This window comes from Vavraia culicis, assembly GCF_000192795.1.
Source record: "Vavraia culicis subsp. floridensis unplaced genomic scaffold supercont1.34, whole genome shotgun sequence".
In the NCBI taxonomy this organism is placed as follows: domain Eukaryota; kingdom Fungi; phylum Microsporidia; family Pleistophoridae; genus Vavraia; species Vavraia culicis.
The window spans coordinates 1-27,862 of record NW_007360637.1 but is presented as its reverse complement, the minus strand read 5'-3'; the positions used below and the strand labels follow the sequence as shown (position 1 = coordinate 27,862).

The 27,862-nt window shown below is 39.8% G+C and overlaps 14 protein-coding genes and 1 non-coding gene across 15 annotated transcripts; 10 read left to right on the top strand and 5 right to left on the bottom strand.

Annotated features, from left to right (window-relative positions):
- Positions 1 to 225: 225 nt before the first annotated feature.
- Positions 226 to 2,734, top strand: VCUG_01864 (uncharacterized protein; the record flags this gene model as incomplete). Its single annotated transcript, XM_008076686.1, has 1 exon — positions 226 to 2,734. One exon carries the CDS (start codon positions 226 to 228, stop codon positions 2,347 to 2,349), a length of 2,124 nt encoding a protein of 707 aa, XP_008074877.1. The 3' UTR covers positions 2,350 to 2,734.
- Positions 2,735 to 2,877: 143 nt separating this feature from the next.
- VCUG_01863 (uncharacterized protein) lies at positions 2,878 to 4,038 on the bottom strand (the record flags this gene model as incomplete). Its single annotated transcript, XM_008076685.1, has 1 exon — positions 2,878 to 4,038. The coding sequence occupies one exon, from the start codon at positions 4,036 to 4,038 to the stop codon at positions 2,878 to 2,880; it is 1,161 nt and encodes a 386-aa protein (XP_008074876.1).
- A 2,037-nt stretch (positions 4,039 to 6,075) lies between these two features.
- On the top strand, positions 6,076 to 6,384 carry VCUG_01862 (uncharacterized protein; the record flags this gene model as incomplete). The annotated part of the gene is made up of 1 exon (XM_008076684.1): positions 6,076 to 6,384. The coding sequence occupies one exon, from the start codon at positions 6,076 to 6,078 to the stop codon at positions 6,370 to 6,372; it is 297 nt and encodes a 98-aa protein (XP_008074875.1). The 3' UTR covers positions 6,373 to 6,384.
- A 388-nt stretch (positions 6,385 to 6,772) lies between these two features.
- On the top strand, positions 6,773 to 7,647 carry VCUG_01861 (uncharacterized protein; the record flags this gene model as incomplete). The annotated part of the gene is made up of 1 exon (XM_008076683.1): positions 6,773 to 7,647. The coding sequence occupies one exon, from the start codon at positions 6,773 to 6,775 to the stop codon at positions 7,331 to 7,333; it is 561 nt and encodes a 186-aa protein (XP_008074874.1). The 3' UTR covers positions 7,334 to 7,647.
- Positions 7,500 to 8,451, bottom strand: VCUG_01860 (uncharacterized protein; the record flags this gene model as incomplete). Its single annotated transcript, XM_008076682.1, has 1 exon — positions 7,500 to 8,451. The coding sequence occupies one exon, from the start codon at positions 8,449 to 8,451 to the stop codon at positions 7,816 to 7,818; it is 636 nt and encodes a 211-aa protein (XP_008074873.1). The 3' UTR covers positions 7,500 to 7,815.
- Positions 8,452 to 8,852: 401 nt separating this feature from the next.
- On the bottom strand, positions 8,853 to 9,324 carry VCUG_01859 (uncharacterized protein; the record flags this gene model as incomplete). Its single annotated transcript, XM_008076681.1, has 1 exon — positions 8,853 to 9,324. One exon carries the CDS (start codon positions 9,322 to 9,324, stop codon positions 8,881 to 8,883), a length of 444 nt encoding a protein of 147 aa, XP_008074872.1. The 3' UTR covers positions 8,853 to 8,880.
- A 230-nt stretch (positions 9,325 to 9,554) lies between these two features.
- VCUG_02817 lies at positions 9,555 to 9,626 on the top strand. The gene has a single exon. It is a non-coding gene; the product is annotated as a tRNA-Ala (tRNA).
- A 285-nt stretch (positions 9,627 to 9,911) lies between these two features.
- On the top strand, positions 9,912 to 10,773 carry VCUG_01858 (uncharacterized protein; the record flags this gene model as incomplete). Its single annotated transcript, XM_008076680.1, has 1 exon — positions 9,912 to 10,773. One exon carries the CDS (start codon positions 9,912 to 9,914, stop codon positions 10,329 to 10,331), a length of 420 nt encoding a protein of 139 aa, XP_008074871.1. The 3' UTR covers positions 10,332 to 10,773.
- A 628-nt stretch (positions 10,774 to 11,401) lies between these two features.
- VCUG_01857 (uncharacterized protein) lies at positions 11,402 to 12,001 on the top strand (the record flags this gene model as incomplete). The annotated part of the gene is made up of 1 exon (XM_008076679.1): positions 11,402 to 12,001. The coding sequence occupies one exon, from the start codon at positions 11,402 to 11,404 to the stop codon at positions 11,939 to 11,941; it is 540 nt and encodes a 179-aa protein (XP_008074870.1). The 3' UTR covers positions 11,942 to 12,001.
- Positions 12,002 to 12,909: 908 nt separating this feature from the next.
- Positions 12,910 to 15,244, top strand: VCUG_01856 (uncharacterized protein; the record flags this gene model as incomplete). Its single annotated transcript, XM_008076678.1, has 1 exon — positions 12,910 to 15,244. One exon carries the CDS (start codon positions 12,910 to 12,912, stop codon positions 14,956 to 14,958), a length of 2,049 nt encoding a protein of 682 aa, XP_008074869.1. The 3' UTR covers positions 14,959 to 15,244.
- A 1,081-nt stretch (positions 15,245 to 16,325) lies between these two features.
- On the top strand, positions 16,326 to 17,674 carry VCUG_01855 (uncharacterized protein; the record flags this gene model as incomplete). The annotated part of the gene is made up of 1 exon (XM_008076677.1): positions 16,326 to 17,674. The coding sequence occupies one exon, from the start codon at positions 16,326 to 16,328 to the stop codon at positions 17,562 to 17,564; it is 1,239 nt and encodes a 412-aa protein (XP_008074868.1). The 3' UTR covers positions 17,565 to 17,674.
- Positions 17,675 to 18,661: 987 nt separating this feature from the next.
- VCUG_01854 (uncharacterized protein) lies at positions 18,662 to 19,142 on the bottom strand. The gene has a single exon (XM_008076676.1). The coding sequence runs from the start codon at positions 19,130 to 19,132 to the stop codon at positions 18,863 to 18,865; it is 270 nt and encodes an 89-aa protein (XP_008074867.1). The 5' UTR covers positions 19,133 to 19,142; the 3' UTR covers positions 18,662 to 18,862.
- Positions 19,143 to 19,632: 490 nt separating this feature from the next.
- VCUG_01853 (uncharacterized protein) lies at positions 19,633 to 22,683 on the top strand (the record flags this gene model as incomplete). Its single annotated transcript, XM_008076675.1, has 1 exon — positions 19,633 to 22,683. One exon carries the CDS (start codon positions 19,633 to 19,635, stop codon positions 22,681 to 22,683), a length of 3,051 nt encoding a protein of 1,016 aa, XP_008074866.1.
- Positions 22,684 to 23,318: 635 nt separating this feature from the next.
- VCUG_01852 (N2,N2-dimethylguanosine tRNA methyltransferase) lies at positions 23,319 to 24,646 on the top strand (the record flags this gene model as incomplete). Its single annotated transcript, XM_008076674.1, has 1 exon — positions 23,319 to 24,646. The coding sequence occupies one exon, from the start codon at positions 23,319 to 23,321 to the stop codon at positions 24,642 to 24,644; it is 1,326 nt and encodes a 441-aa protein (XP_008074865.1). The 3' UTR covers positions 24,645 to 24,646.
- Positions 24,647 to 25,247: 601 nt separating this feature from the next.
- Positions 25,248 to 26,744, bottom strand: VCUG_01850 (uncharacterized protein). The gene has a single exon (XM_008076673.1). It carries the CDS (start codon positions 26,734 to 26,736, stop codon positions 25,576 to 25,578), a length of 1,161 nt encoding a protein of 386 aa, XP_008074864.1. The 5' UTR covers positions 26,737 to 26,744; the 3' UTR covers positions 25,248 to 25,575.
- Between the last annotated feature and the right edge of the window lie 1,118 nt (positions 26,745 to 27,862).

The following is a 27,862-nucleotide window of genomic DNA, read 5'->3' as shown; positions in this document are numbered from 1 at the left end:
TTTCAATAAATGAACCTGTTTGGTGGATGAAAGATTTTGAGCACTTTTTGATCCGTGTTAGTCCGGTGAGTGATAGGAAATAATGTTAGGTCCATCAAATTATCTGCCGGAAAACATCCTTGTTTTTCGTTCTAGTTATATCATTCTATAGAGATAGAAGGATAAATGGTATCAACAAAACTGGAAATTTTTTGAGCTATGTCACCTTGGAATTAGTACCGGTGGATGATGGCCGTGTTTTGTTACCGGTGTTCTCAAACTTTGGCCGTTGAAGAATTTTTACCTATTTATTTAAAAAATAAAGAAAGGGTAAAATTTATGGGCGTACCATCCCTCTTTCGCTGGCTCACCAAAAAGTATCCGCAGGTAATCGAGAAGGCTACTCCAAACAATCCAACAGATGTTCTTTACATAGATTTTAACGCAATAATTCATATATCATGCGCACCTTCTGACGGACCAACACCGGTTAATGAGGACGAAATGATGCAAAACGTGGAAAAGAACATAGACAGCATTGTTAGCAAGTGTTTGCCGCGGAAAATGATTGTCATATCAACGGATGGGGTGGCACCGCGAGCAAAACTTAATCAGCAGCGGTCTAGGAGGTACAGGAGTATTATTGAAGCGCTTGAGCTGAGTAAGAAGAGCTTTGAAAGCACAAAAAGCGTAAATTTTGTTGAGAAAACCAAGGAAAAGATTCAAAAGTTAGCAAAGGCATCGACAATCAAGGACGAGTACAAGGTAGACTTTGTTGGCTTGATGGATAATTCTACATCGGACGAGAAGAACAGCGGCGCAGATGAAGCGAACGGCAGAAGAAAAGAGAGAAAATGCAACGAGGAAAATGCTGAGCCTGAAGACGTTGAGATTGGCGAATATGACAAACATGCCAGCGATTTGCTGGAGGAAAGCTCGCTCACAGAAGATGAGGCATTTGACAAGAATGCGATCACACCGGGCACCAGGTTCATGTATGATTTGGAAAAGAGAATGGATCAATTCATCCGGAACAGACTCGTGAACGATCCAAAGTATAAAAACCTGTGCTTTATTTACAGTAATGGGCGTAGGGCTGGGGAAGGAGAACAGAAAATAATGACACTGATACGGAAGATGAAAAATAGGAATTTGAAGCACACGATTTATTCACCAGACGCAGATCTTATTTTTCTCGGTACTTCGCTGCATGGGCGAAACGTGAAGATCATGCGCGAGGATCTCGAGTTTGTGCATCTGCAACGACAGCACTACTGCGAAAAGTGTGGCAAGAAAGGACATCTGAGCACCTACTGTAACAAGCTTGCGCTCTTCTCGTGTATTTTCTTCGACCTGATCGTGCTCAAAAGAATCCTTTCAGAGGAACTTTCGATGTTAGTGCACACGTCATACGAGTTCAATAGGATGGTAGATGACTGGATACTCATGTCCTTTCTTGCAGGGAACGACTTTCTCCCGACCTTACAGTGTTTCGATGTGCGTTTTGAGGCTATCGAAATTTTGACAAAACTTCTCGCCGAGAACTTCAACCAAACAAAAAAATACATCACATACAAAGGCGAAATCGATTTTTCTGTGCTTCGGAACTTCTTTAAAATATTGTCGCAGCATGAGGATAGCCTTTACGTCAAGAAGAAAAAGCTTCTGGCAGATACACGACGCCGATTCCAGATAAAGGGATTTTTCGAGAACATTCCGCTAGAGACCACCTATGGCAAGACACGCTACTACGACACCAAGCTGAGCCTTAAATCAGAGCGAGAGGTTATTACAGTGTGTAGAGAATACATCTTGGGATTGAGCTGGGTATTCAAGTACTATGTAAAGGGCGCCACCAATTGGGAATGGTTCTATCCATACGACTACGCTCCCTTTGCCTGTGATATTGCGAACGTTCGAAGCATGCCATATTTGAACAAGCGAACAGAGCCGCTCGACTGTCTTCAGCAGCAAATGCTTGTTATGCCGCCGCAGTCGAAAGGCCTGGTGCCGAAAGAGATGCACCCTATTTTCAACTCTTTTCCAACCGAAATAAAAATTGACATGTTTGACAAGTTGCTGCCGTGGCAGGGAGTGGCCATTCTTCCGATAATAGACATAGAAACATTGCTGTACCAAATAAAGGAGAAAAGAAGCCTTATAAAGTATAACGATGCTATATTAGGTATTGAATCGAGAGATTTGTTCTATGTCGGCTCTAATAACAAGCTGTTTAAGTGCTTGAAGAGCCTGTATGTTGATGGTCCGTCGCACACGACCGTGTTTTTTGAAGTAGAATTGATGGCCATGCCGCATTACAAGTACGAAATGGATGATGAAAAGACCGTCATAGTTGAAATTAGCTACTGATAGGTCGGTGAGTACCGGTACTAAAGTATTTTTTGTTCATGCTGAGCTATAATTTATGTCTCGGTAACACGACAGTCTAAATGGACCTTGCCAATTAAAATCTGGTTTGCAACCTTTAAACAACGAATTGTGCCGATCTTTGCTTGCCCCTTTACCATTTTTATTTGGCATGATTTCATTCATTTTTAATTTAGTTTATGAACATTCTGCCGTTTACGATCTGAATTTGAGTGACATAAGTGTTTTTCACGGTGGTGCATTGGCCTAGCGGTTAAAAGCACATCATTTATAGCGACATATCAACTGGAAAGTTACATTTCTTGTGTCTATGGATGAAGTTTTACCAAGTACGGGATGTATATCCAGGCACAAGGTACGCCTCGAGTAATCTGGAGTGAACAAAGTAAAAAATAAATAGTTAAGGTTTTATGTGGTAACATACCTGTATGATGATATAAGCGGTTGTATTACATGAGTAGCTGAGTATTTATCACTCAATATTCACCCGTATGGAATATCCGTCTTTATTTAATACTCTAGAGCGATTGTTTCAAAATTGCACTTATCTAACGTTAAAATGATGACTTTCTTTGTTTTTGAAAAGCTGGGCAGCACGAAATAGGTGATCTTGCCTATCTCCTTTTCAAATTTATCACCAAGTGTAAAAACATAGTCGGGCATCTCGTTCAAAATAAACGGGTCCTCGTCTTTGTACGGTATGCATCCGACTGTATCAGGTGCTGTCGGACATATATGTCTTGTTCTCACAAGCATCTTCATTATCTTGATAGCTGATGTTTCTCCGTATAATTTTATATCATTGACAGCAACGGGTGGTATAAAAAGCATTTTAGTCCCCGTTTCGAATTGTGCTGGGCTCGGAAGAAAAAGGCAGTTGTAATCGATCAGGCGATTGCTTATCGGCTGCTGAGGTAGCAACTTATTCGTTGGGTCGTTTGTATTTGGTATTATAAAAGTGTCCGCTCCAAAATTTTCTATAAATTGGGTAAGAAGATCAGCGTTCTCCTTGGTAACCTCGTCAAACAAATCACCAATGATCACCAGATCGGTGACTCTTTTGCTGTTACTTATGTAATCGATGACAACATTCAGCTCGCCCATGCTATTCCGTATTTTTAGGTCGGCAATAAAGCAAATAACATCATGTTCGGGCTGACCTGTCTGTTCTAACTGTTCGGGATAAATTACATCCTTGATGGTTAAGCTGTGTGTATTCTTTTCAGCGAGAAAACCGAGCACCTGTCCGGTGACGAATAGGCCTTCGGGCTCAAATATTACTTCGACTCGACAGCTCTCGTCTTCAACATAGTACGTGAGATTTTCATACGGTTTTACAACTCTTTCCTTGTTTATGAGGCCCGTTTCGTCAAAAATAGTTTCTTTGTTCGTGCCATCAACGTACAAAAGGGCAACAAAAGCGACAGGTCCATTCGCATTACTGCTCTCCGACAAATTAGGCAGTATTGTAGCGTTTTTGCACGCGCTGAGGTTTATGAGCGGTCGCATTTTCACAAGACGCGTGACATACGTCTGGTTATACTGGCCCTGAAATAAAAAGTTCTCCTTCATCTCAAAGGGTACGAAGGAACGAAAAACAATGAACTGTGATCGGAACATGCCATTGTAGCAAATACATGCAGCGGTGAAAAACAGGTCGTATTTTAGCATTGCATCTATATTACCATTAAACAACAGCACATATGGGATTTCTTCCGGGTCAGACGCTTTGTTTTTGATCAATTAACGTCCATCTATCATAAATTCTTACAAATGAGTCAGCTGCTTACCTAAGTATGTTTCAATTAATCAGTTATCAACAAATAATTAAACAATGTCATTACATTCGAATTTGGCATCGAAATGCTCCTGGATCGTACGTCAAAGTATCTTTCAAACTGATTGAACCGCCCCACAGGTTAACACAACAAGATTCCGGGTTAGCTGGTGACGGAACTTCAGGCATGGTAATTATACCTATCTGGTAAGATTATCAAATTAATGGCTAAATGTAATTTTACAGCCATACACATGAGCGTAATGTCAGCGAAAACAGATGTACCACGAGTTTTGTGTGTATTATCAATTGGACATGGTGTGAGCTGTAACAGGATCAATAAATGAATTTTGTACTGTTCCATTGATTAGGCAGCACTTATCTCTAATAAATAATAAATACCATCTTGGTTAGATTCTATTCTTGGTCATATTTACAGATAGCAGAAAAACAATCAGATCCGTTCGTTGACCACGTGAATTATTCATCAGGTGTACTTTACAGCACCTTTCACTATGATATATTCTAATTTTTAGTGCGTGTTATCCTAAAGATTTAAGGTAGCACAGGGTACAAATTAGTCACAAATTACCACGTACAACGTAGTACGACTCCTTATCAAAGCAAATAGTAAAAATTCCTATATTAACAAGTGTTCACCTGCACATCTCCATCATAGATGGATCGTTATTTTTCTCTTCTGGTGAACCTTTTGTAATAAAAACGCATTCAGTTTTTAGTGTCTTATCGCCTCGTCTAGCATATGCAGCGAGCAAAGGTTTGACAATACAATTTGGCAGTAGAGCCTGATAATGAGACGTGATAAGGAAAGTCTGTGATGCGATTTACTCATTCATGTGCAACTAATCCCGAATAATTTTGGTAGTGCGCAGAATTAAATATGGAACAAACTATTCTCGTTGTGTTCATCGCTTTCGTTGCGGTATATTTCATACCTATGCTGCATCCTATCCAACCACCCTCTCATTGATTCAGCCACCACCCCGTTAACCGTTTATATGGTGGCAGATTTTGTTCCTAATCTATTTTAGTAAGCACTGTGGTATGGCGAACATCAAAGAAATTGGCCCAAAGCTTTTCATTTCCGCTTTTCCATCGAAAGCGTGTTTGTTTCGACTAGCTGTGTTTTCTATGTATGAGAATATTTCTTTAAGATGCCATTCCAATCCATTATATCACACTAATATTTACTCACTTATGAGGTATACGGCATAATACAGTAATAATATACCCTATGATCTTCTCGCGATTCTTTCAGAAGACTTGTTCATGTAGGTGGCCGAGTTCAGAGCAAACACTTGATATTGTTTCCATAATCACTATCTGTACTTAGGTATTTAGGGCTCTTCGTATTGCAAATGATTGAGGTGATCAATCAGCAAAGGTATTGACCATCCCTGATAGTGTTAATGGCTATTTCCTCTGTGTATGGGCGTGGTAACATACTATTCATCAGGTTTAATTTGCTACTACATACTTTTCGTTTTCAACACCAGTTTCAATCTTGGTGCATTATTAACGATACGTTTGTCTACTCGCTCAACCACTCCCAATCAAAATATGATAGATATCGTCCTTCTGAAGAATGCATCACAGAGTTTAAACCGCGTCTCAAGATAAAATGTAGAAGTTGATGGGTATATGAGCTGTATATGTTGTTTTGAATGGATATTTCACTTAGTGCAGGTAAGAAAAAATGGTAATTTTAATAGCAGAACAGACCAAACATGTTAAACTACACTTTATAACCAATTATGAGTACAAGTTGATGCGATTGGTAAATTATGGCCTGTTGACTATTAACTACTGCTGTTTATAAAGTATCACCTTGTCTTGCGGAACACGGACTTTCTCTACGATGCGGTTTAATGGGGAACGTTTTAGACTTTGTTATTTTATACACCCCGCCAATGCTGACCAAGTTCGAAAAAGAGCTGGAGTTCGTTCAGTTGCTGTGCAATCCATACTATTTACAATACCTGTACCAAAAGGGATACTTCGAGGATTCCGAATTCAGAAGATTTCTTAGATACCTAGAATATTGGAAGGAAAAGCCTTACAGTAATTTTCTTATTTATCCGCAATCGCTTATTATTCTGGATGCCCTGAATAACAATGAAGAGTTTATAAACAAACTAGACGACGAGAAAATCCTTGAATTCGTTGAGGAACAGTTGCGCTTCTACTGGTTACATAAAAATCAATAATATTCATTGCTGACGTATCGGTTATTTTGTTAGGTATTTTTTACTTTTCTTAGGATAATATTCTTGAAAATTACACGTGTTAAAGTTATTCCTTCACCGTTTCGTTCCAAATATTGCATTATTTTGTGGAAATGTATTGTAATCTCAACATTTGGCGTTTTGTATCGCAATTTCAACTCAAAAACGCGTGGCGGACGGCTGCTCGTCGTGAGAATATCCCTTTTCATTATATTTTTAGTTTATCGTTTGAGATGGGTTGTAATAAAAGGTTTTGTGATGACTTCTCGGCTGTGCGGAGGAGAAGTGCAAAACCTTTTATTACAACGAATTATTCGTGCAATTTCTGATCAAATAGCTTTTCAACAGCAAATACGTAAAATAATTTTTTCATGTTCCACCCATGGCAAATCCTTTCGAAGCGCTAGACAAAATACTAAATGATGTACATTTGTACCCGTTGGATGCACAGCACCAAATTATTAACATACAAAACATTGATAACAGGATAATAAAGTGCACACGCAAGCTACATAAATATTTTAAGCGTGGTCTCAAGTTGAGCAAAAAAACGTACGAGAAGAAGGTAAAGAAATGTCTGGCGAGTATTAGCCATTTAAACAGGAAAAGAAAAGTTTCTATGGATGTTATAGTGGAGAGCACCCGTGAAATATTTGCAGATATGCAGAAGGAGTTTTCGGATGAGTGGAAAAGCAGTATTGGTGACCCCTTAAAGAATCCCAGTGTTTTGAAGACCAGAATACCGAAAGAAGATGTTAACAATGATATAAAACAGCCAAAGTACTGTTTATGCCAGACAAGCGCCTTTGGTGATATGATACGATGCGATGATCCGGAGTGCAAGATTTTATGGTACCACTTCGAGTGTGTGGGACTAGTGCACACACCTAAGAGCAACTGGTACTGCAGCGCGTGTAAAAAAAATAGGGTAAAAAGAGGATGAGCAGGTGTTTCGTGTTAATACCTACATAAACGTACTTTTAGTAAAAATTTCGATATCAATAGTTCTGAATAATGGCAAGCGAGCGGCGCTTTTCAAGTTCTTTGCAATATGGTTTGGCGATTAAACCGGTTTTACCCACAATTTGAACATTCAACTAAGATTGTTACATGGCGCTTGCACCTGCGTACAAGGAATCATCTCGGCATTTAAAATTGTTTGTTACAGTCCATTCATCATACAATAAAAAGGCAACTCGGAAGCTGAATGGTCAGTTTTAATCTTTGCATAAAAGACCTGGTGTATTTTTTCGTGAAATGGCCCGGCGGTCTGCCAGACTGTATTTTGCAGTAAAAGTACCCATTCGGTGAACGATTGTGGATGTGCAGTACGGTAAACATCACTTTTATTAAAAGTGCTGGACAAGCACACCTTCATATAAAATGCTGGTTCACATCAATAGGCACGTGCAACACCTCACTTGCTCAATCAACCATGCAACTCAGTATTTTCTCTTTTTTCACCAGTAGCACTATTTTATCCTCCTTGTACTTGATGATTTGGTGATCCACAAATTCACCGAACAGCTGGTACACGGTCTTGGCACTGGTTATAAACATCTCTTTTTTTGCTACGTTTAGCAAATCGGTGATGAGAACGAGGTTACCCTCACACAGCTTGATGAAAATTTTAAAAAGATTTTTGCTACGCTTGGGCACATTGTTCAGCAGATTTCCAATGTCAATTTCAGCCCGATATTTTTCCACTATGTTTTCATAGGGCATGTACGTGGTCAGGTCCTTCATTATGAAGTTAAAATCTTCAAGATCCTCATCACAGAAGCTAATCTTGGTAGGGTCCATCGTATCCAAGGTGCAGATGACGTTGTTCTTTGGAAAGCTGTCTGGATCTGCGTTTCTAAAGTCAAATTTCAGGATTATGTTGGTTCTACTCTTAGAGAGAGCAGCGGGATAAGCATTTATAAAGTTTGCTTTAGGAAACATTCTCCTTAAAAGTACTGACTTATCGCCATAGCCATAGAAAAGGATGTTAAAGGTTTTGAGGAATGTTAAGTACTCAGGAACGCAGCTGAGGTGGAAAGCACTCAATCGTTCCTTCATGGGGATACTAAAATAGCAATATTTACGTCAGCAATCGGTGTGTATGTTTTGCCAATTAAAACAGATTTTACAGCTCCACATCAAGTGTAAAAGGCTACAATTTTGCTTTAAATCATCTTTTTCTTCTGTAATACGCGTTGCATGCAAAGCTCAGAACAAAGTAAAAATGGTATTGATGGTGGTATGGTCATAATATAACTACTGGGTTGATCGGTAGCAGAGCCATTTTCATGATAGTAAGACCGCTCATAAAAAATGATAATTCGCTCATTGCCCGCATTAAGAAAGGATCTACCGATGATTTGTGTCAAATAATGAAGCAAACTCAAAAGAACAGGAAATTTGATTCTTGAAGGATGAAAGACACGCCAAGAGTGTGTAAAATACCAATTGAACATAAAGGCGCATTTTATTACAGAATATGGCCAGTCAAAAAAATGTTCTGGTTTCATACACTACCCGTCCTGCAACAGAAATTCTCTTGTGCACATCATCACAGACTATTTCCATCTGTGTGCCATCCTTTCGTCTCAACAGCTCACTTAACGTTTCAAAGACAGCATCAAATTTCAATTCATCCTCAAAGCATGTCACCTTTAAGTGAACTTCCCCGTCATAAATTATGCTCAACAGGTACTTAACCAAAAATTTGTGGTGGAATTTGAAGTGCTGACTGAATGGATGTTCAACTTCGATGTGTATGTTCTCACGAAGCGATATGTCGCTGATAACCGATGGTGGCTCAGGGTGCAACAAAGGAGTGGTTACCGGTTTTTTAACTTCTTTTTCCTCGATGAACGAGAGCTCAAGGGTCAGAAGATTGCGGTTTGTGTTGTGAATGCAAAGTCGGTCGTTTTCTGCATAAAATTCCATGCCAGGGCAAATTTTCTCACATGAATTTAGGAAATGAAATGATGGGCTTAACAATGATGCACATCACGATCAGATATACGATTTACTTGGCTATGTTAATACAAGGTATGCTATGTGAATGCTCTGGTGACGATTTGTACTTCCCAAAGGGATGTATTATTGTATCATGAGCAGTATACGGTGCTTGTTGTTCTTTTCTTTTATTACCCCGTAATTCCGTGCGTAGCAACGGGGAATTAGCTCAGTGGTAGAGTGTTTGCTTCGCAAGTAAAAGGTCTCGAGTTCAAACCTCGAATTCTCCACGTTTTTGTTACTTTGCCGGTTCGTTCTTCCTAAGTGAAAACACAACGTTCTCCTTTCTTCTATACCCAATTATTGTACGACAGCCTTTATACCACATTTATTCGTATCTTTTAATTAAATTATTATTCTCAAATAACTACATGGCTCATTCTTTATGTACACGATCGCGCACTAAATAACTATGCATTCTAAGTTGGTACCTCAATATTTGCCGCTTTTTTCGGTCATACTTTCGATAGCTCAGTGCAATTTTCGTGCTACAAAAATTCTGGTCCCTTAAGAAAATGGAGCAGGAACACGATGCGCTCTCTGCCGTAAAGTCAAGGATGAAAGACGCTATTTTCAGAGACAAGGAGCTTAACAAGAACGGAAAACCAGCACTGAATAGATTGAGTCGCCTGAACGACTGTATAAAAGCTCTCTATTCTCTGCGCAACGACATCGACACAGAGACTCTTTTGATTTTGAGAGAATGGCTTGAGCCTCTTCCGGATAACTCGTTGCCCAACATTGAAATTAAAAATGAAATTTTATCGTTTCTTCTCAAAACCAACGTTAGCAGGGACCAGCTGGTTGAGAGTGAAATAGGCAAAATTGTGTATTTCTATAGCCTGAACAACCGCGAAGTTGGTGAAATCAAGAATATGAGCAAGCAGCTTGTCAGAAAATGGACAATGGTGGCAGTGCAAGAGCAAATCGAGTAGATTAAATCGCTTGTATTGCAAAATAACGTGTGCGGCCTGTTCTAGTATATTTCCTATCTTCTGACCTTGAACAGCATCTTTCGGACGTACTAACAGACAAAGTGCTGCCTGCGATAGTCTTCCCGTCCATACTTGGATTGCATAGCGATTACGAACATCTCACCGAAATACATACCGTTCATACGGACTATCCATGTATCGCGGTGACACTGTTGGAACCGTAGTAACAAAACGTATCCAGGAGTAGGATGTAACTACCAATGAACAACAAAAACCTAAATAATGATGCTTACTACACCGGTTGACGTACTTTTCATAAATTTTGCACGAACTATTTGGCATTAGATCATCTCACCTCCTCCATTCAAAAACCATGAATGCACTTAATTCTCCTCCGTGCACCAACCGAGTTTAGACAAAGTAACCAATCAAATGTACTTATATTGCTATCTATCATTAATAAATTGATCATAAGCAGTCATTGTTATAGTTTGTGAGAGTAATATTATGATTACTGTGTGTGGTTAGAAGCTTCTTCCGTGATTGGTGGTGCTTTCACCAACTTTTAGTTTCTTGTCCACCGGCATACTGCTCGTACCAATGCTATAAACATACGAAAGATTATTCGTTTCCTCGCACAGTGCTCAACAATTTTTTTCTTGCTCCACGGTAGGCAGTCCTCTAACACAAGAAATACCAGTCATCAACAACGAAATCCCCTTGTTGGAAATAACGAGCTCGCAAATTTAAAGCGAACGGTAATGATGCTGCATTTAATACGTTATATCCATTTGGTGACATGCAACTTAGATCGTATGAATTACACTTCTGCAGTTGATAATCCGTGTTAATAGCAATTTACCTGATTAAATATTTATTCATATTTTCTAAAAATGTGCTCTCTGCAGATATCATTCGTTTGCCACTTTTATTTTCATTCAAACGGTTTAAATGATTGGTCTGTGCAGGAAACTAAATTTTGGTTCGTAAACAGAAATGTTTGATTCATCATTTCATGACTGTAACGAATAGAAAAATAAATAACAAAGAAAAAAATAAAAGTGCCCCTGATGATAGTCGATGCTTTTTTCACATATCTTCCCCTGGTACTGTGTGTATATCATTTAAGAGGATTGACAAGAAGAAGTGTTTATCATTCGAATCAGATCATACGAATTGTGCTCTGCTTTGCCGTTTCCAACATTCTGAAGCTCTACTTCAGAGTGGAGAGACCCTGCGATGACAATCGGGGGTACATAAGGGGTATTATAGATGGCACTATCTACGTATTTACTTCGAACTACGCATTTCCCAGCACACACTCCGTGTTCTACACACAGTACTTCATGTACAACATGTCTGTTCTCACGTTCTTAATAGGATTGTTCGGAATATTCACTCGGATTTTCTACAACCACCATACACCGGCACAGGTATTCTTTGGGCTATGCTTCGCTTTGCTTATGGAGATATCGCTTCTAAATCGGTTCAAGCTTAGAAAAAAATCTGTCATCGAGAGCAACTGGGTAAGATATAAAATGAAACAAAACAAGGATTACAGCGCAAAAATGCTCAAAACAATGAACATCTGTGCCCATAACAAATTATAGACAGCGTGTCTTAGCAATAATTTAAGTATAAATAAATAGGTGCATTGTTTGTGATTCTCTTCGATGATTGCAATCCAGCGTATTTCAGACACCGCTATAGAAACTTAGATTATCGGTGCTGGCAGCAACGATATAACCTGCCGGCTAACAACATATGTTAAAATAAATATATTTAAATTTGGTGGTTCTGTGTTTTAATTTGTTCAGTGTTGGCAAGGATTTTTTATACAAATAGAGAATATAATGCTTTGCGAGTACATCCTGGAACGAGCTCATTTTAATGCGTGTTATTTATTAAATCACAAATCAAATCTATCAATTGTTTTTTCACGTGTAAAGTTAATTTATAGCTCTTGATTGTGCATTTCCTATGGTAGCACTCTGTGAATGAATTAATCAATTCTGCTCAAAAATGTCTTGATATCGCTGTATGAAAGGAAAAATAAACGATTCCTAGCAAAAAAAGAAAATAAGCACCTTACCATCACTACTCTTGTTTCACATGTGTGATATGATGCTATCTGATCATTTCTATCTTTTTAGATCGTTATTAGTTTCATATGCAATACGAAATTATATGTGTTTTATATTGGTACCATGATAAACGGATCTACGGCTTGATGAAAACGTTAATATACTAATAAACGGATCTACGGCTTGATGAAAACATTAATATCTTTTCACATGTCTGGTATTGCAGAGCTTGAAACAATGTTACAGATTGAGTTTTCCTCCTAAATCAACCATGAACAGTTAAGCTGGGTTGGTAATATCAATTCATCAAAACTACGACGTATGGAGAGGTACGACACGTTTATTCATTTATAACAGGTAAAAAGCTGAAAAATAACAGTGGATTGACCGCTTGTTATGCTTTGCTCCCTGTATTTCACTTTTCGTTGTAAGAATTATTTTCTGGTGCTGAATGACTTTTCAACATATTAAACCAAAAAAATTAAAAATTGTGCATGGGCACAACTGAGTCATGGTCGCTTTACTTCAACCAGGACGAATACACACACTTCAACCAGAACGTAGAAATGATAGAAAGCATGCAATCAAAGATAAAACAATGCAAACATAGGATCGATGTGGAAGGCGTTGCCCAAACGAAAATATTCGAAATAGAATACGCAGCATTTGTAGATTTTTCTGGCGAAAAACAGATCAAGGAAAATGCGGAGAACTGCATCAAATGTATGGCCGTCGTTATTTCGGACATTCTTCTCGTGTGCAGGAAAAGGTTAACAAAGATCACGGTCAGAATAAAAAATTACGGCGAGTTGATGCCATTTGCATATGTCAAGAGTGAAAACATTTACAGTCTTGTAAAAATAGAGGGCACGGTTTGCCGAATCGGTCCGAAGAAAATTGAAGTGTCCAAGCTGGTATTTGAGTGCGATAAGTGCGAAGAGATCATAACCATCTGCACCAGTGAATATAAGTATCCCTCGAAATGCCTAGGTAACTGCAAATCCAAGTTTTTTAGGCTACTCAAAGACTCTACAGCAATACGTGATTACCAGGTTATCAAGCTGCAGGAACTGACATCAAATATAGAATTGGACGCGCAAAAAATGATTGACTGTGTATTATATGATGATCTGGTCGGCACATTGGTTCCTGGAGATGTGATTCAGGTGGTGGGCGTGATAAAGACACAGCTGGAGAATGAAGCCATGTACAAGCTGGTAATAGAGGTAAACAGCCTGGCTCATCTGAAGAACAAAGTGACGCCCTTCAATTTTAACTATGAAGAGCCTGATTTCAGCAAATTTATAGAAATTGCAAAGTCGACGAACATAATTTCGTCATTTATCAAATCTTTGTTCCCTGAAATATACGGGAATGAATTGATCTTGTTCGGTATTCTTCTATCGTTGTTTAGAGGAACCATTAAGTACTGCGGTGAGAGTGTTATACGGCCTGATATACACATTCTCATTGTAGGAGATCCTGGCTTGGGCAAGAGCAAAATGCTTCTTAACGCATGCTCATTGTTACCGAAAAGCACATTTGTGTGCGGAAATTTCACGACGACTGCTGGACTCACGGTGTCCTTGACGCACGATCCCGTGTCAAATGACTACGTGGCTGACGCAGGAGCCCTGGTCATTTCGGACAACGGTCTCTGCTGTATCGATGAATTCGATAAATTAGAGAATCCCACCTCCTTGCTTGAGGTGATGGAGGATCAGATGGTATCGGTTGCCAAGGGCGGGGTTGTATGCAAAGTCCCAGCACGAACCACCATAATAGCGGCTGCAAATCCCAAGTTTGGACACTATGATGTGAGTAAAAAGATAAAGGAAAACATTAAATTCAAAGAACAAGTTATTTCGAGGTTTGACTTGGTCTACTTGCTGCTGGAGAATGTGAACGAAGAATACAACGTGAGTGAAAACATCATTAAAAAATTCAGAAGGAACAAGGGCACAATCGAAGAAAGCCAGAAGAACAGGGAGAATGCTGTTTGTACAAAAACCAAAGACAATCTAATAGATTTAATACGGAACGACAATTTGAGTCATCTGTTGAAGGCGGGTCCAACAATTTATGAGCAAGAATTGTTGAAGAAATACGTTCTCTATGCACGAAACGTGGTGAACCCCGTCCTTACAACCGAGGCGAAAAGCAAGTTGCAAAACTATTACTTGAAACTACGAAAGAACGAAAATATTACTATAAGAGATCTGGAGTCGTTGATGAGACTGACAGAGGCAAAGGCAAAGATGGAGCTGCGCAATATAGCAAGCAAAAGGGATGCTGAGATAATTATACAGTTGTATGAGAAAACATTGTTTAAAGAACGCGAAAAAACGTTCAAAAAGACTGATCTGCTCGAGTATTTGAAAGAGATGAGCACCCGAGGACAAAACGTATTTTCTACAGAAGAACTCAATTCGTTTGTAGAAAAACTCGGACTAAAAAAACCAGCAGAACAAATAATTAGCAACATGAACAACCAGGGATATCTAATAAAGAAGGGAAGAAACCGGTATGAATTCAGGTATTGACTGTCGCGTTTGTTTGCTTCTCTTTTTACGTTAAACCAGCATTGTATCATGCCTTCTTCATTCTTCTGGTGTTGCCCACGCTTTGATAGGTGTTAAAAAAAAAATTTCTGGTCGAGAATTGTGTTTCATTTCCATATTTTGATGGGCATTTTTTACGTCCCTTCCACGTACCATTTTTTAACCATCGGCAGGTCAGGCCACAGATTGCAAATTAATGATAAGTGGAGATAACAATGTAAAAATTGTGAGAGTTTCAATAAATAATTAAATATTTATTCATGCATTGTGTTGCTTCTCTTTTGAGATGGTTGCTGCAAATAACTATCCGCAGTGCAAACAGTCTGGGAGGCGTGTATGTTGATCAAGGAATGATGAGAATAAACAACGACCTAAGATCCGGTAATAGGTGCGCTGCGGTTGGTAACGATAGCAAATGGGCTGTAGATTGATTGGTGGTGATTTTGTGCATGCATTTTAATGCGGTTGAAATGAGAACGAATGATTAGCACGTGTAGAACATATCCATGGTAAATAGTGGTGTGAGAAAGCTGAACAATGGGGTATTGGAAGAGCAGACAAAAGGCCGAGAATGATTTTATTCGGCATTCAGCTATCAATACATCATTATAGAATGAACAATCGTAAAATTGTGAACAGAAACTAACAAATTGAACTGGGAACCAAGCAAATATTTAACAGCTGTTGCGATAGTGAAATGGGAGACGGATAGTCGGTGCAGTGATAATTCCTTTCATATAAAAATGCGGAGTTTGCCAGTTTGCTTACGGAACGGAGTATAAAACTATTCGTTAGAAACGATAATATATGTTACTAGGGAATGAAATGAAGTACCTTTGCGAAGTTTTAAACATATCTATCACATGAAGATGCTTTATTTGAATGAAACGCCAGAGATAATAACTTGATCAGCTGTGAGACCGACCATGCTATTCATATATGTGAAATTGAACGGTACTCATAACCAGACGTGATAACGCTCTATTCAATAGATCGGCAAAAGGTGATTCATTCATAGTAACAGTGAATAAATCACCTCTGTATAAAATCTACAATATCATTATGATCTGTTCAAGACTACCTCTCGTGCTCATGCGCACTTCGGTGAGGGCAAGAAATTAATTTTTGATCGAATCGTGTCTTTTTAGGCGTGCCATGCATTGATATGCTTTTTGCTCTGCTCATGGTACAAACGATTAGATGCGAAGGCTCGCAATCACAATATTTCCCTGATGAGTATGATTAGGTCGTTTTAAGCATTGAACGGTGTGGCATTTAGGACGTGACATTTTAGCCGTTCATGACAAAGAAACTTGAATTTTATAAAAATCTAATTTATGCAGCTCCTTATGTTTAACAAATATTTTGCGGTACAGGAGAAATTAGAGGAAAACGAAAAGATGCCATTTGTGTTCATTGTGCCAAAAGACGATAGAAAATGCGTACATAACGAGTTGAAGAATCTCATGATGGAATATCTAGTGACTGACAGAGTCGACAAAGAGCTGATCAGCAATTTTATGTTCCCCATGGAGATAGATGTGGACAGAGTAGGAGATGTGCTGGTGGACAAAGAGATTGAGGGCGATTTTTTTGATGACACTGGTGCTGTTGCGATCGAAAGGATGGAAAAGGGAACAAATGAGTTTACGACAGCTAAGAATCAACCGATAAGCAAGGAAAAAGGGTCCGCGGGCACCACCAACCTGGAGGATCACATCATAAACAAAATCGAATCAGAAATACTAAACAGCGCATTGAATACCAGCTGGGATGACATAGCCGGGTTGGAAAGTGCAAAGCGAATTATAAAGGAGATTGTGGTGTGGCCGATGCTCCGACCTGATCTGTTCACAGGCCTGCGAGGACCACCAAAAGGCATTTTACTGTTCGGCCCACCGGGTACAGGCAAGACACTCATCGGTAAATGCATAGCATCGCAAATCAAGGCAACGTTCTTTTCGATAAGCGCATCATCGTTGGCCTCTAAGTGGGTTGGCGAGGGCGAGAAACTTGTGCGTGCACTTTTTCATGTAGCGAAGGAAAGGGAGCCATCTGTTATTTTTATTGACGAGATTGATTCTCTGCTCTCGCAAAGGACAGATAACGAGAACGAGAGTGCGCGAAAGATAAAAACAGAATTTTTGGTGCAGTTTGATGGTGCAGGGTGCACAAACAAAGAAAGAATCCTCATTATCGGGGCAACGAACAGGCCACACGAAATTGATGAGGCTGCCCGGAGGAGACTTGTTAAAAGAATTTACGTGCCGCTGCCAGAAGGACAAGCTCGCGTTCAGATGATCAAGTCCTTGATGAAAGAACTTCAATTTGATCTTGCTGACGATGATTATGGGGAGATCTGCGCTGCAACTGATGGTTATTCTGGTTCTGATATGTTTAATTTATGTAGGGAGGCTGCGATGGAGCCTTTGAGGGAAATCGATGACATTTCTAAGGCAGTCGAGGGCAGCACCAGGAGAATAGTGAAAAACGATTTTATGAAGGCGCTGCAGCAGATAAGGAAAAGCGTATCCAAGAACGATCTCAAGGCCTACGAGAAGTGGAACGATGATTACGGGTCAAAATAGCGTAGCATTTGTAAACGTACAGCATATTATTTTTGATTGACCAAAAAGCCATGATGAACCGTTCGTGCCCATTTTAGACCGAGAACCAGAATAAATGAATTTTTTTCATGTGTTTTCTGCCGTAGATAGCGTAAACATGGACAGCTATGTTTGACATCAACACATTTTGCATCGCATTATCTGCACCGTTTCGTACGCATAGCCTTTGATGCGTGATGTCAACGATAACAATCATTAAATGTTCCTAACTGCGTTTGTTCGCTGCAATCTTCACATTTTTTCGTTTAGAAGGAATTCGTAAGTAATCGTTTTATTTTCCTTTTCGCCCTATTCAACCGCAAAATTAACGTTCAACCAGTCGTTTTTCGTCATTAATAAAGCCACAGGAAGAGTTTGAGCGATGTGGCGTGTGTTGATGGCAAATAAATTATTTTTTACTAAAAAGTGGTTTTTATCACCTCATACACAGGTGCCATTCAAACGAACACACTTTCATGATCCGATGGAACGGACCATGACCAATGGAACTATTTTTTGAAAAAGCCGCTTTTCGTGTGACTTTTTAGGTTTCTAAAAAATTTTACCCATCCTTGCGCTGGGGTTCATTCCAGCAATGAGGCACTGCTGAGTTGGAACATTTGCGGATCTGCAACTTACACCCCAATCGGATAGACCAAGACTCGCTTCTGTGAGCTGTTCTTCGTTGAGGAACATAATGTTTGGCAGAAAAGGCTTCGCCTTTTCATTAGTTAAATTCTTGTCTTTTAGCCCTGTGTTTACCATTTGGTGTTAACTCCGTTTGGATGTTGGTCTGCCACTAATTTTGTTAAAATTGCTGCCTTGTCATGCTACACGAAATGATGTGTCTTTTTTCGGCCAGTGCCTGTGTTGATTGCAGCTGGGCAAAGGGAAACGAGGCATTTTTTGCTGCGAGGGATCATATCGCTGGTATAGATGTTCAACAGTGAGGTGGTAGCATAGAGCTGGACCGTTGGTTGCTTGCAGAAGGGAATTGTTCTCGTTTGGAATGAGCACGGCTGATCACACCATAAAATGGTACGTTCTACAACCAAAATTATTTTATTAAATAAAATCTGATTCTCTAAACGTATTAAGGTCCAGCAAAGATAATTGCAGTTGTACGAGTTCACTCACACTGACCAATCTGCAAAAATGAAATGTTTACTGCCACTGGTAAAATCTATTCCCTTTCCAGGTATAAGCAAAGAATATTTTGGTCTGGTTCCGCATTGTGCACCGTGTGTTCCAGAAGGTATGGTGAACGGTGTTCTGATCGATCAAAACAGCGGTTTGAACCTTCCATACGTATTTATTTTGCACTTGTAGCATTTATCATCTTTTTGATACTCGTCAAAGGCGCATTTCAAACAAAACGCATGCCCGCAATCAGCCATAACCTTCTCATCGTATTCTTTCCTACATATCATGCAGATAATATCGTCATCAACATCTATTGTGTGAAGATACTTGCAATCATCTTTGTACCGGCATGTACCGGTCTCTTTAAATTCTTTGCACACGAGTTTGTGCGTTTTGTTCTGCTTCATGGGGTGATTTGTCAACGCGGTCTTAAGGGTTTGGAATCGACTAAAGTCATTTTTAACAGGAAATATGCGTATTCATTGGTAACAGGCGCTGTTATTCCAACACCATTTCCAGTACAACGCTGTAATTAAGGCACTCAGCCTCTAAATAATGGTCTGCGTGTCCACTTGGGTAGAAGGGCGTAATTAATACGGGCTACCAATTGTTGTTGTCATGTGCAAATGCGCACGCCCATTAGAAATGGTACTTAACAGCACAGGTAATGATGGTATAAATGAACTGTGCTATTCTTAAGAATGTACGAACCAGCATATCACAACAAACTACCATAAATTTAATATGCGTGTGAAACACCGTAGGTTTCACAAATGATCTGGAATTGTTCAACACTCGCTTAAAACTGTTACGCCAGATCAATGGCACACCTACCATATTTAGAGCATCGCCGTGTTTGTTTAGTTATATTGAATTTCAATTTGTGAATTACATTTCGTGCTACCCCATGTTGCTGTACATTTTTTACGGGTTTATGCTCGGTGTTCTAACGGCTCCAATTCTGGTAGAAATCGTGATGTTGTACCTGATTGAAAGATTTGGACGCTCGAGACACTCTTTCAAACCTGACAAAGTGAGAATGACGCCTCGCCAGAAAGATATATTCAAACAGTCAGTACATGCCACAAAGGACGTTGCCTGGTTCAACATATGGATGCAGCGGCACTGGTATGAGCTCGCCCATTCATATGCCCACAAAGACAGGCTCACCCGGATTATTCTGAAAAAACTGAATGTTCTGAAGCGGAGAAGGATTGCAAAGGATGTAGTTGTAGAAGACGTGGAGATATCGGTCGAAGCACCTATAATAGAGAGTGTGACTGTACTGACGCCATCACAGTACAACGATATCATGAATGATTGTAGCACAAAGATGGAAAAAAGTGCGACAGAACAGAAGGAAGATATGCTGAGTTGCGAGCTGAATGTTAATGATGAATTCTTCGACTGCGCTGAGAAACGCAGATACACGGGTAAAACTGCTAATACGGAACAAATCGGCACATGTGAAAGCGGGTATCATAAGATTGATGATGAAGATGATGGCATGAATGTTTGTAGAAGACCGTTTTTTGGCAATAATGGGGATCAATTTTCCCCATTACGAAACTGTTCTGCCAACAGATCGACGTGTGCAGGCGTGCACAAACAGCCCACTTCTAAAACGATATTCAGCGATTCTGACTTCAACTTCAATCAGGTGTTTCTCCTCGTTGATCTAAAATATCAGCAGTATTCAACATTTCACATCAAAATTTTTTTTCTTGGTGATTACAAATTGGAGACTCTGTGCTCGCTCGGGAATTTTGGCGGTAAGGCACTGGTAAGAATGCCGGCCAACAATCAGAAAAACAAATGGGAACTATCTTTTCTAGAGAATCCTCACTTCGATATACGTATTGACGCATTCGTTGGGCATGCTAATAGTATGAAACAGTATTTAAACCGTGTGTTTAGTCTGTTTGTCAGGCGAATGTTGTATCATTCGCTATGTAGACAGATGGTCTTTCCGAATTTTCATTCACTGTTGATTCCAATGGTCTCCTCAAACCTAAAGTATGTGGACCACAAGATAAACGAATTTGATGAGCTGAGATACGAGGAGTGGAGCAGAAATCTTGCAAACAGGCTCTTTCTATACGTATCAATGAACTATAAGATCACCAGAAAGAATGACACTGTCACGGTACGGCGTAGCAATGCTTATATTAATGGGGAAAGTGATCGCATTAATCTCCTGGAGATTGACTTTAGAAACGACTCCGCCGAAAAACATCCGAAAAATGAACACGAAACTGACCAGAATAATGTGCAAGAGAAAATTTCAGGAAAGCATACGACCGATGATTTTCCAGTATCTCGTCACGACGGTACCTTAGAGAAGCCAAAAAAGTCAGATTATAAGCCAGTGAAGGAATTTACAGATGAAAAAACGCACGGTCTACCAAATATTGAGGAGAAGGATCCCAGAAATGGATTTGGTTCTGTGGTAAATGAAACTGTGTTTACCCGCAATGTGGCAAAACAGATCATTAATATTGGCGAAATTGATAATATCTCAAGGGGATCGCAGAAGATCGTGGACGAAATGAGACTGATTACGGATATGGAGAGTCCATATCTAAATATTCTATCGTATTTCTACAATTTAAGTATATTCAAGTATATCATGCACGATTTTTTGTACCTTAAGGTGAGCCGAAAATTTAACGAAAGGATAAGTTTGGTGAGGCTATACTTCAAAAAGAATGTTTTTGACTACGTCAGGATTATAAGAAACAACGTAATTCTGTTTCAGCGAAACTCAACCCACGAACCAGAATTCTTTCTGATCCGAATGGAAGGCGCTAAATTACAAATATTTTACTACCTGATCAACCCGGTGTTCCTCTTCAGTTTCAAGAAGGGACACAAGATAAGAGAATGTATCCTGAACAGAAAAGTAGATGGGGAAGAACCTGACATAAAAGTGACAGAGATGGAAAGTCGCGACACACGGAACGATATACGCAAATTTAAGAGAATGATTGAGCAGAAGGAGGGCCTGGTAACAAAAGTCGTCAGTTTCGACATTTCTTCCAAGAATCTTAGAGATATTCTTGATGATCCCGTCATCAGATTCCGGTTAATGGGAATGGTGGTTAAAATCATGGATGTACAACAGATAAGCGAAAACACATCGTTGTATTTCGTGAAATCGCGTGACAAGCCCGATGAAATGGTAAAGATCTTGAGTTTCTGCGATGACTCACGAATTATTGACGCCGAAACATACAGCAAAGACTTAATCTGCTTTTACACGGTCAAACAGCTAAATGGAGAAAGCCAGCTCGAAGTGAGTTTCAGCCAGTTTCTCGAGACATACCTGCGCCGGTTCTTTATCTCGCCCGTTATGATAAAGGCCAAGTTTTACCGACCTGATTTTAAACCACTTTTGCTGAATTTCGCATACGACAAAAGCATCGAATACAAGTTCCGGTGTGACACGGGTAGCATCATGTTCGAGATGTACAGCGAGATTGCCGATGATTTCTACATAACCATAAAAATAGACAAGGAGGTACTGTTCAGCAACCTGAAGATAATAACAACAAGAAAGAATCGGCTTGTTATCACAATAAGTAGAATAGGCGAAGTAAAAATACATATTAGGCCCAAGACAGCTAAGCATAGAAAGTTCTACTTGACGATTGCACAGATGAAGAAAAAGGTGGAGAAGGGACAGAACGAGTTTATGATGGACATTGTAACATCTCTAGGTACAAATAAGAGCATAGAACCAAAAATAGCGGTTGGCATGGGCAATATCATATTCTGGGATCTGGAATACGACGAGGATCTGATAAAAATGGTCAGTTCAAAGAATTATAAGTCCATGATCAGCGGGTTTGGGATTCTGATCGGTGAGGATGATGTTTATAAAGTAACGATAAAAAACGAGGGCCTGAAGAACAGAAGCATACGACTTTGCTTAGGATCGACTGCAAACAGGCTGTAGAAAAATAAAAAGTGTTTTTTACCAAAAGCATGTTTATTTCCTCGCACATCAGCAGTATTTTTTACATTCCTTTTCAAAAGAGTATTTTACGTGTCCAATTATCCCTGTGGGTATGCTATGTATGTTGTTATACGTGCTACCGTATAATTTATTTCTGTTCAATATTTTGTGAATTGGGTATTGGTGCAATTTGCTATCTAGTTTGAACGATTCTGTTGTAGAAAAACAGCATTTGATGCGCCGTATGAATAAACTGGTGTTATGCACGTGCAAAGTACTTCTGCAATATCACTGATGCATCTCACACTGAATAAATTTTTCTGTGCCATGATACCATGTAGGAAATGTAAATGAAGTGCTAAGTAAATTTTGTATCATTTGTTTTCACATGTTTTGTTCTATCTAACACAGCTGTGTTACATATTACATTGCTTGAAAACACATTTTTCGTGCAAAATTTCTCTTAGCCAAAAAAATACGCTCTCTCTGTGAATCCAAGGCTATAATGGGCACACAATGCGTCAGAAGATTTTGTTCGTGTGTTCTGGTTGAGAAATGGCAATTGAGCAGATCTTAAAACACCTACGTGTTGTATTGGGCATGAGCGAAAAGGAAACTTTTTGGCTAGCCCTATTATGGATGAGAATTTCATCAAAGAGAATTCTTCGGTGATCAAGAAGACTGATAAGGCGTTTTACAACCCTGCACAGGAGATAAACAGGGATATTTCTGTTATGGCAATCAATGCATTTCTTGAGCTCTCGAAATTCAAGGAAAGCAATCTGTGCATTTTTGAATGCATGTCAGCTACAGGTCTCCGTGGCATAAGATATGCAAAGGAGATTACGCCAAAATGTACAATCTTTATGAACGATATTGATCGCGACGCCGTTGACACAATAAAAGACAATTTGAGAATCAACGAGATAGAATTTAACGCAGTAAACGATCACCGGAACAGATGCCTCATAGAAAAACTAGAAGAATCCACAGGTGAGCGTCAATATGGCAGTAGCTGTGCCAAAAGGGGGGATTTAAACCGAGTTCTTTTGTTGAATAGCGATTGCAATGCTATTATGGCCAATAACAATTTATTTTTTCACGTTATAGATGTTGATCCGTTCGGACACTTCACTAAGAATTTGCCATTTGTGTTTAAATCAATCAAAGGCAACGGCTTGGTGTGCTTGACAGCAACAGACACGGCCGTATTGTGCACAAACAGAAGTAAATGTGCGAGGAAGTACGATGTTTTGATCAGGAAAGTTCCATACTACGGTGAAATGGCACTAAGGGCCGCCTTGTCAACAGCGGCGCGTGTTGCTGCACTATATGACTGCGGAATAGTGCCCTTGTTATCGTTGTCGGTGGATTTTTATGTGCGGCTTTTCGTGAGGGTTGAGAGAAGAACATCCGCAGTCAAGGCTTCCCTCAGCGAGTGTGCGCACTACTTTGTCTGCGGATGTGGATATATGATCGAGTATGGAACAAAAAGCACTGAAATTTCCCTGCTTTGTCCGATCTGCCACGGAAAATTGTTGTTGTGTGGTCCTTTGTGGAAAGGCAAGCTGAAAAATCCTGAATTTTTGGATAAGCTGAATAATAGAACAGAGAGCAAACGAATTACCGAAATTCTACGACTCATAGAACAAGAAAATGATTGTTTCGGCTTCTATCATATACCAACTGTATGTTCTCTGCTCAAAAAGGAGTGCATTCCGATGGTTAAGCTGGTATCAGAGCTGCTTAATCGTGGGAACATGGTATCATTTACACATTGCCGGGCCAACTCTATCAAATCTGATTGCAGTTACCATGAACTGGTCGAAATTATCAGATCCTACTTCGAAAACAAAGATTTTATTGTGGAGAATCGGCTAGCGATTGAAATATGTGGCAAAAAATACAACCGCGAAGTCGTACATGACAACATGGGACCGCTTTCCAAACCACATAAATAAAAATATAGCATCTTCGTAGACATAGCACAGCTTTTATTTCCAGTGTTTTTGTAAAATATTTGTATTTTTGGCTTTGGTGCTATACACAGCATAAAAATGTGTCCAAACGTATTTTTATGGTGTGTATGAGTGGTCCTGAATAGATTACGGACTATGCCCCCTGTGTTTCTAGAATATAAAGGTATTAAAACGTTCTTAGTAGAATATATCGTTTCGGGTTTGTTGTTGTGCCAAACGAACACTTTGTATGACAAATGGAGCTGTTTCATTTATCAAATTAAAGTTTCAGAGGAAAATGTCCAGGTCGTGCACTAGGTAATTTGCTTTAGTCAAATTTAATTAGTACTTTGGTTGCATGGCTCAACACTAACGGAAGTACAAGCAAATAACACGTACTTTAACGAACATAGAGTGCAATCAGTCCAACGGTCCAAAAACAGAAAATTTATTACTAGGCGAATCATCCTTGGATTTCAAAAAGCCGTCGTGCTTTTTACTTCTCGTATGACTAATTGAAGGTTTTCAATAAATTAAATTCGTTGAACACGCTTCTCACACTATGCGCTGTCATGTTTGTATTTTACATCCAATTCGCTCTAAATAACTACAACAACAATCAACGTACCAAGTTTCGGATTACCGGGCCTTATATTTGCAAAGGTTTTGTTGCCACCGCACTGCTTTCTTTAAATCGAGATGGGGGCGCATCAACCTTCAACGTGCCTGATAGCTAGCTTTAGTTCACAGTCAACGGCTCGAGCGGCTAGTTTTAGCATTGCACCCTCTTGTATCACATGAGAAGGAAAATGTGATGCTGATGCCATTAACTCGAGCGGTGTTGTTGAGTAAAAAAGTGGCATGCAGGCAGCGGTGGAGGATGTCTTATTTCGCCGCTACATGCGATAAAAAACAAAGTACACGAGCTGCATGTTTATTTATTATTGGAATCAACGGACAGTAAAATTGCTTTCACCATCTCAAAATAGTTCTTTTCAATCATGCTGTCTTCCCCCTTCTCATACATAACGAGAGTACCTGTGTAGTAATCCAATATCCCGTTAATCCTGCCGTCTAAGATCAATTTCCTGAGCTTCGCCTCGATGGCACTCACGGGAAAGTTCAGCTCCTCGGCCAAATAGCTGATGCTTACATTCAGGTACGGCTCGATTAGCTTTAGAATATTGGAGTCGAGCAGGAGATCGTTTAGATACGCCAGGTGCGAAAGAATAAAATTGTCTTTTATGGTTTCGTAGTTTTCTCTTATGATTTTGTCATATCCGGAAAGATTTCTCTTTTTGCACGACTCACCGAGCCTCACAAGTATTTTAATGATGTCGTCGCCGAGATAACTCTGTACACCCTTGTTTTTCAGCAGCGAACCGATTTCATTCCATCTGTTGGCAATGATCTTCGAGAGCACAAGATACCGCACTGTCAGACACGCTTCTGAGTAACACTTAGACTGATTAAACCCATCCAGGGCCTCCATGAAATTCGAAAATGCCGATGTGTACTGCCTGTCCTCGCAAAGGTACATTCCCGCGAGCAGCTCAATCTGTGCCTGGATGTAGGATGGCGAAAACGTGGTGACCGCCAGAGCGCGTGCTGATGTCAGCGAGGCCTTGGCCCGTGGCATGTTTTGCATCTCATAGTATGTTTTACTCTCATAAATGTACAGTGTTATGAGATTAGCCTTATCGTTCATCTTTTTCAATTCAGTGGCCAGTTCACTTATATTCTCCAGGCACTTCTCATATTCTCTGATCTCGTAGAGCATCCCGACACGCTTCGTCTGAAAAAACAGTTTTAGGTATTTCAACTCCTCTTTCTGGCACCAATCGATCATTTTCTCCTCGAAATGAAGAGCAATGTTGAAGTCCTGCGGCGGAATGAAGCCAACGATTTTTTTCATTATTTTTGATGCGCGTGCACCTGTAAGGTTGGGCCACAACTTCCTCAAAGACTGACATAGCTCGGCCAATTTCTCGTAGACCCGTTCATTCATGATAATCCGTGCCATCTCATATATTGCACTCTCCTTATCATCGTTGTTCACATGGGCGGACTGTAGAATCGTTTCAAGCTCTGGCATGTTTTAGGGGCTTGGCCCGAATATTTTTTATATAGCAAACATTCAAATTTGGATGATAGACCGCCCAAGCATATATCGAAGCAAATATAATGTGAGAAGTTGATCTGTGGAGCGAAAGTTATGGAATAGATGTTGGTCATTAGGTATGAACAGCAGATAAGCACGGATAGAATAAACATACGGTCGGTAATATGGCAAGGAACAGCCAAAATTGCTGAATTTTGAGTATTCACATATTTAACGGATCTATATACTCCAAAATCACTAATTTCGAAGCTAAAATTAACAAATCACGGATTGCATTTAGTCACACGTCTGGCCCATAATGCCATTCAGTGATTCACCGATCCGTCTTCATGTACAGGTTTTGGCGCGTTATCCGGCGCTGTTCTGAAGGGCGCTAGAAGTTTCTTGCACTGTATAGACCAAAAAAGTGAGGTCATCGTGGTTTAGAAACAAAGAGACGGTTTTTGATAGCGTATGAGAACGAATTTTGGAAATAGTTCGTCCGTTTTTGATCTACTATTTGTGTACACAGCAATTGTGCCGCATATTAACGGACATTCTGCTGATGTACAGGTAGACCAGGAAGGGCTGATGGACAGTTCTGCAGTTCGACCGGATCATAGAAGATTTGAGAAGAGAAATAGCGTTTAAACCATACAACTGTTCAAATTAACACTGAGATGCTACTCTGTATCTTAAGAATGCGTAAGATTCTCGCCACCCGGTAGCTATGCACCTCGCAGCAGCATTAATGAATGATTTGCAATGTCTATTAGAATGAATAACGGAAAAGCATTTATCAGCCATACAGGAACAGCATCGGTATCAACAGATGAGAGACAGCGCCACGATAGAATACGCTTGGTCCATTCACATTCCATTGTTTGTGGTACGAATCAGTCAAAATACCACTCACTGATCGAAACACCATTTTGCAGTTGAACACTCAACAAAAGGCACCAGAGAGATGACAGCCTTGTGTTTGCAATCGTGTCAATACCTGATAAATTGTACTTCCCTCTCATTGCGGCGAGCACTGCATGTTGGTTGATTTTTGACAGGTGTATTGTGGCGAGAGAGGAACGGTCAGGAAACCTGAATACCGCAGAACATTTCAATT

Excerpts from the sequence above, each read along its gene's own strand:
- VCUG_01854 (XM_008076676.1), bottom strand. The coding sequence starts at position 19,132 with ATGAAGCAGAACAAAACGCACAAACTCGTGTGCAAAGAATTTAAAGAG.
- VCUG_01850 (XM_008076673.1), bottom strand. The coding sequence starts at position 26,736 with ATGCCAGAGCTTGAAACGATTCTACAGTCCGCCCATGTGAACAACGAT.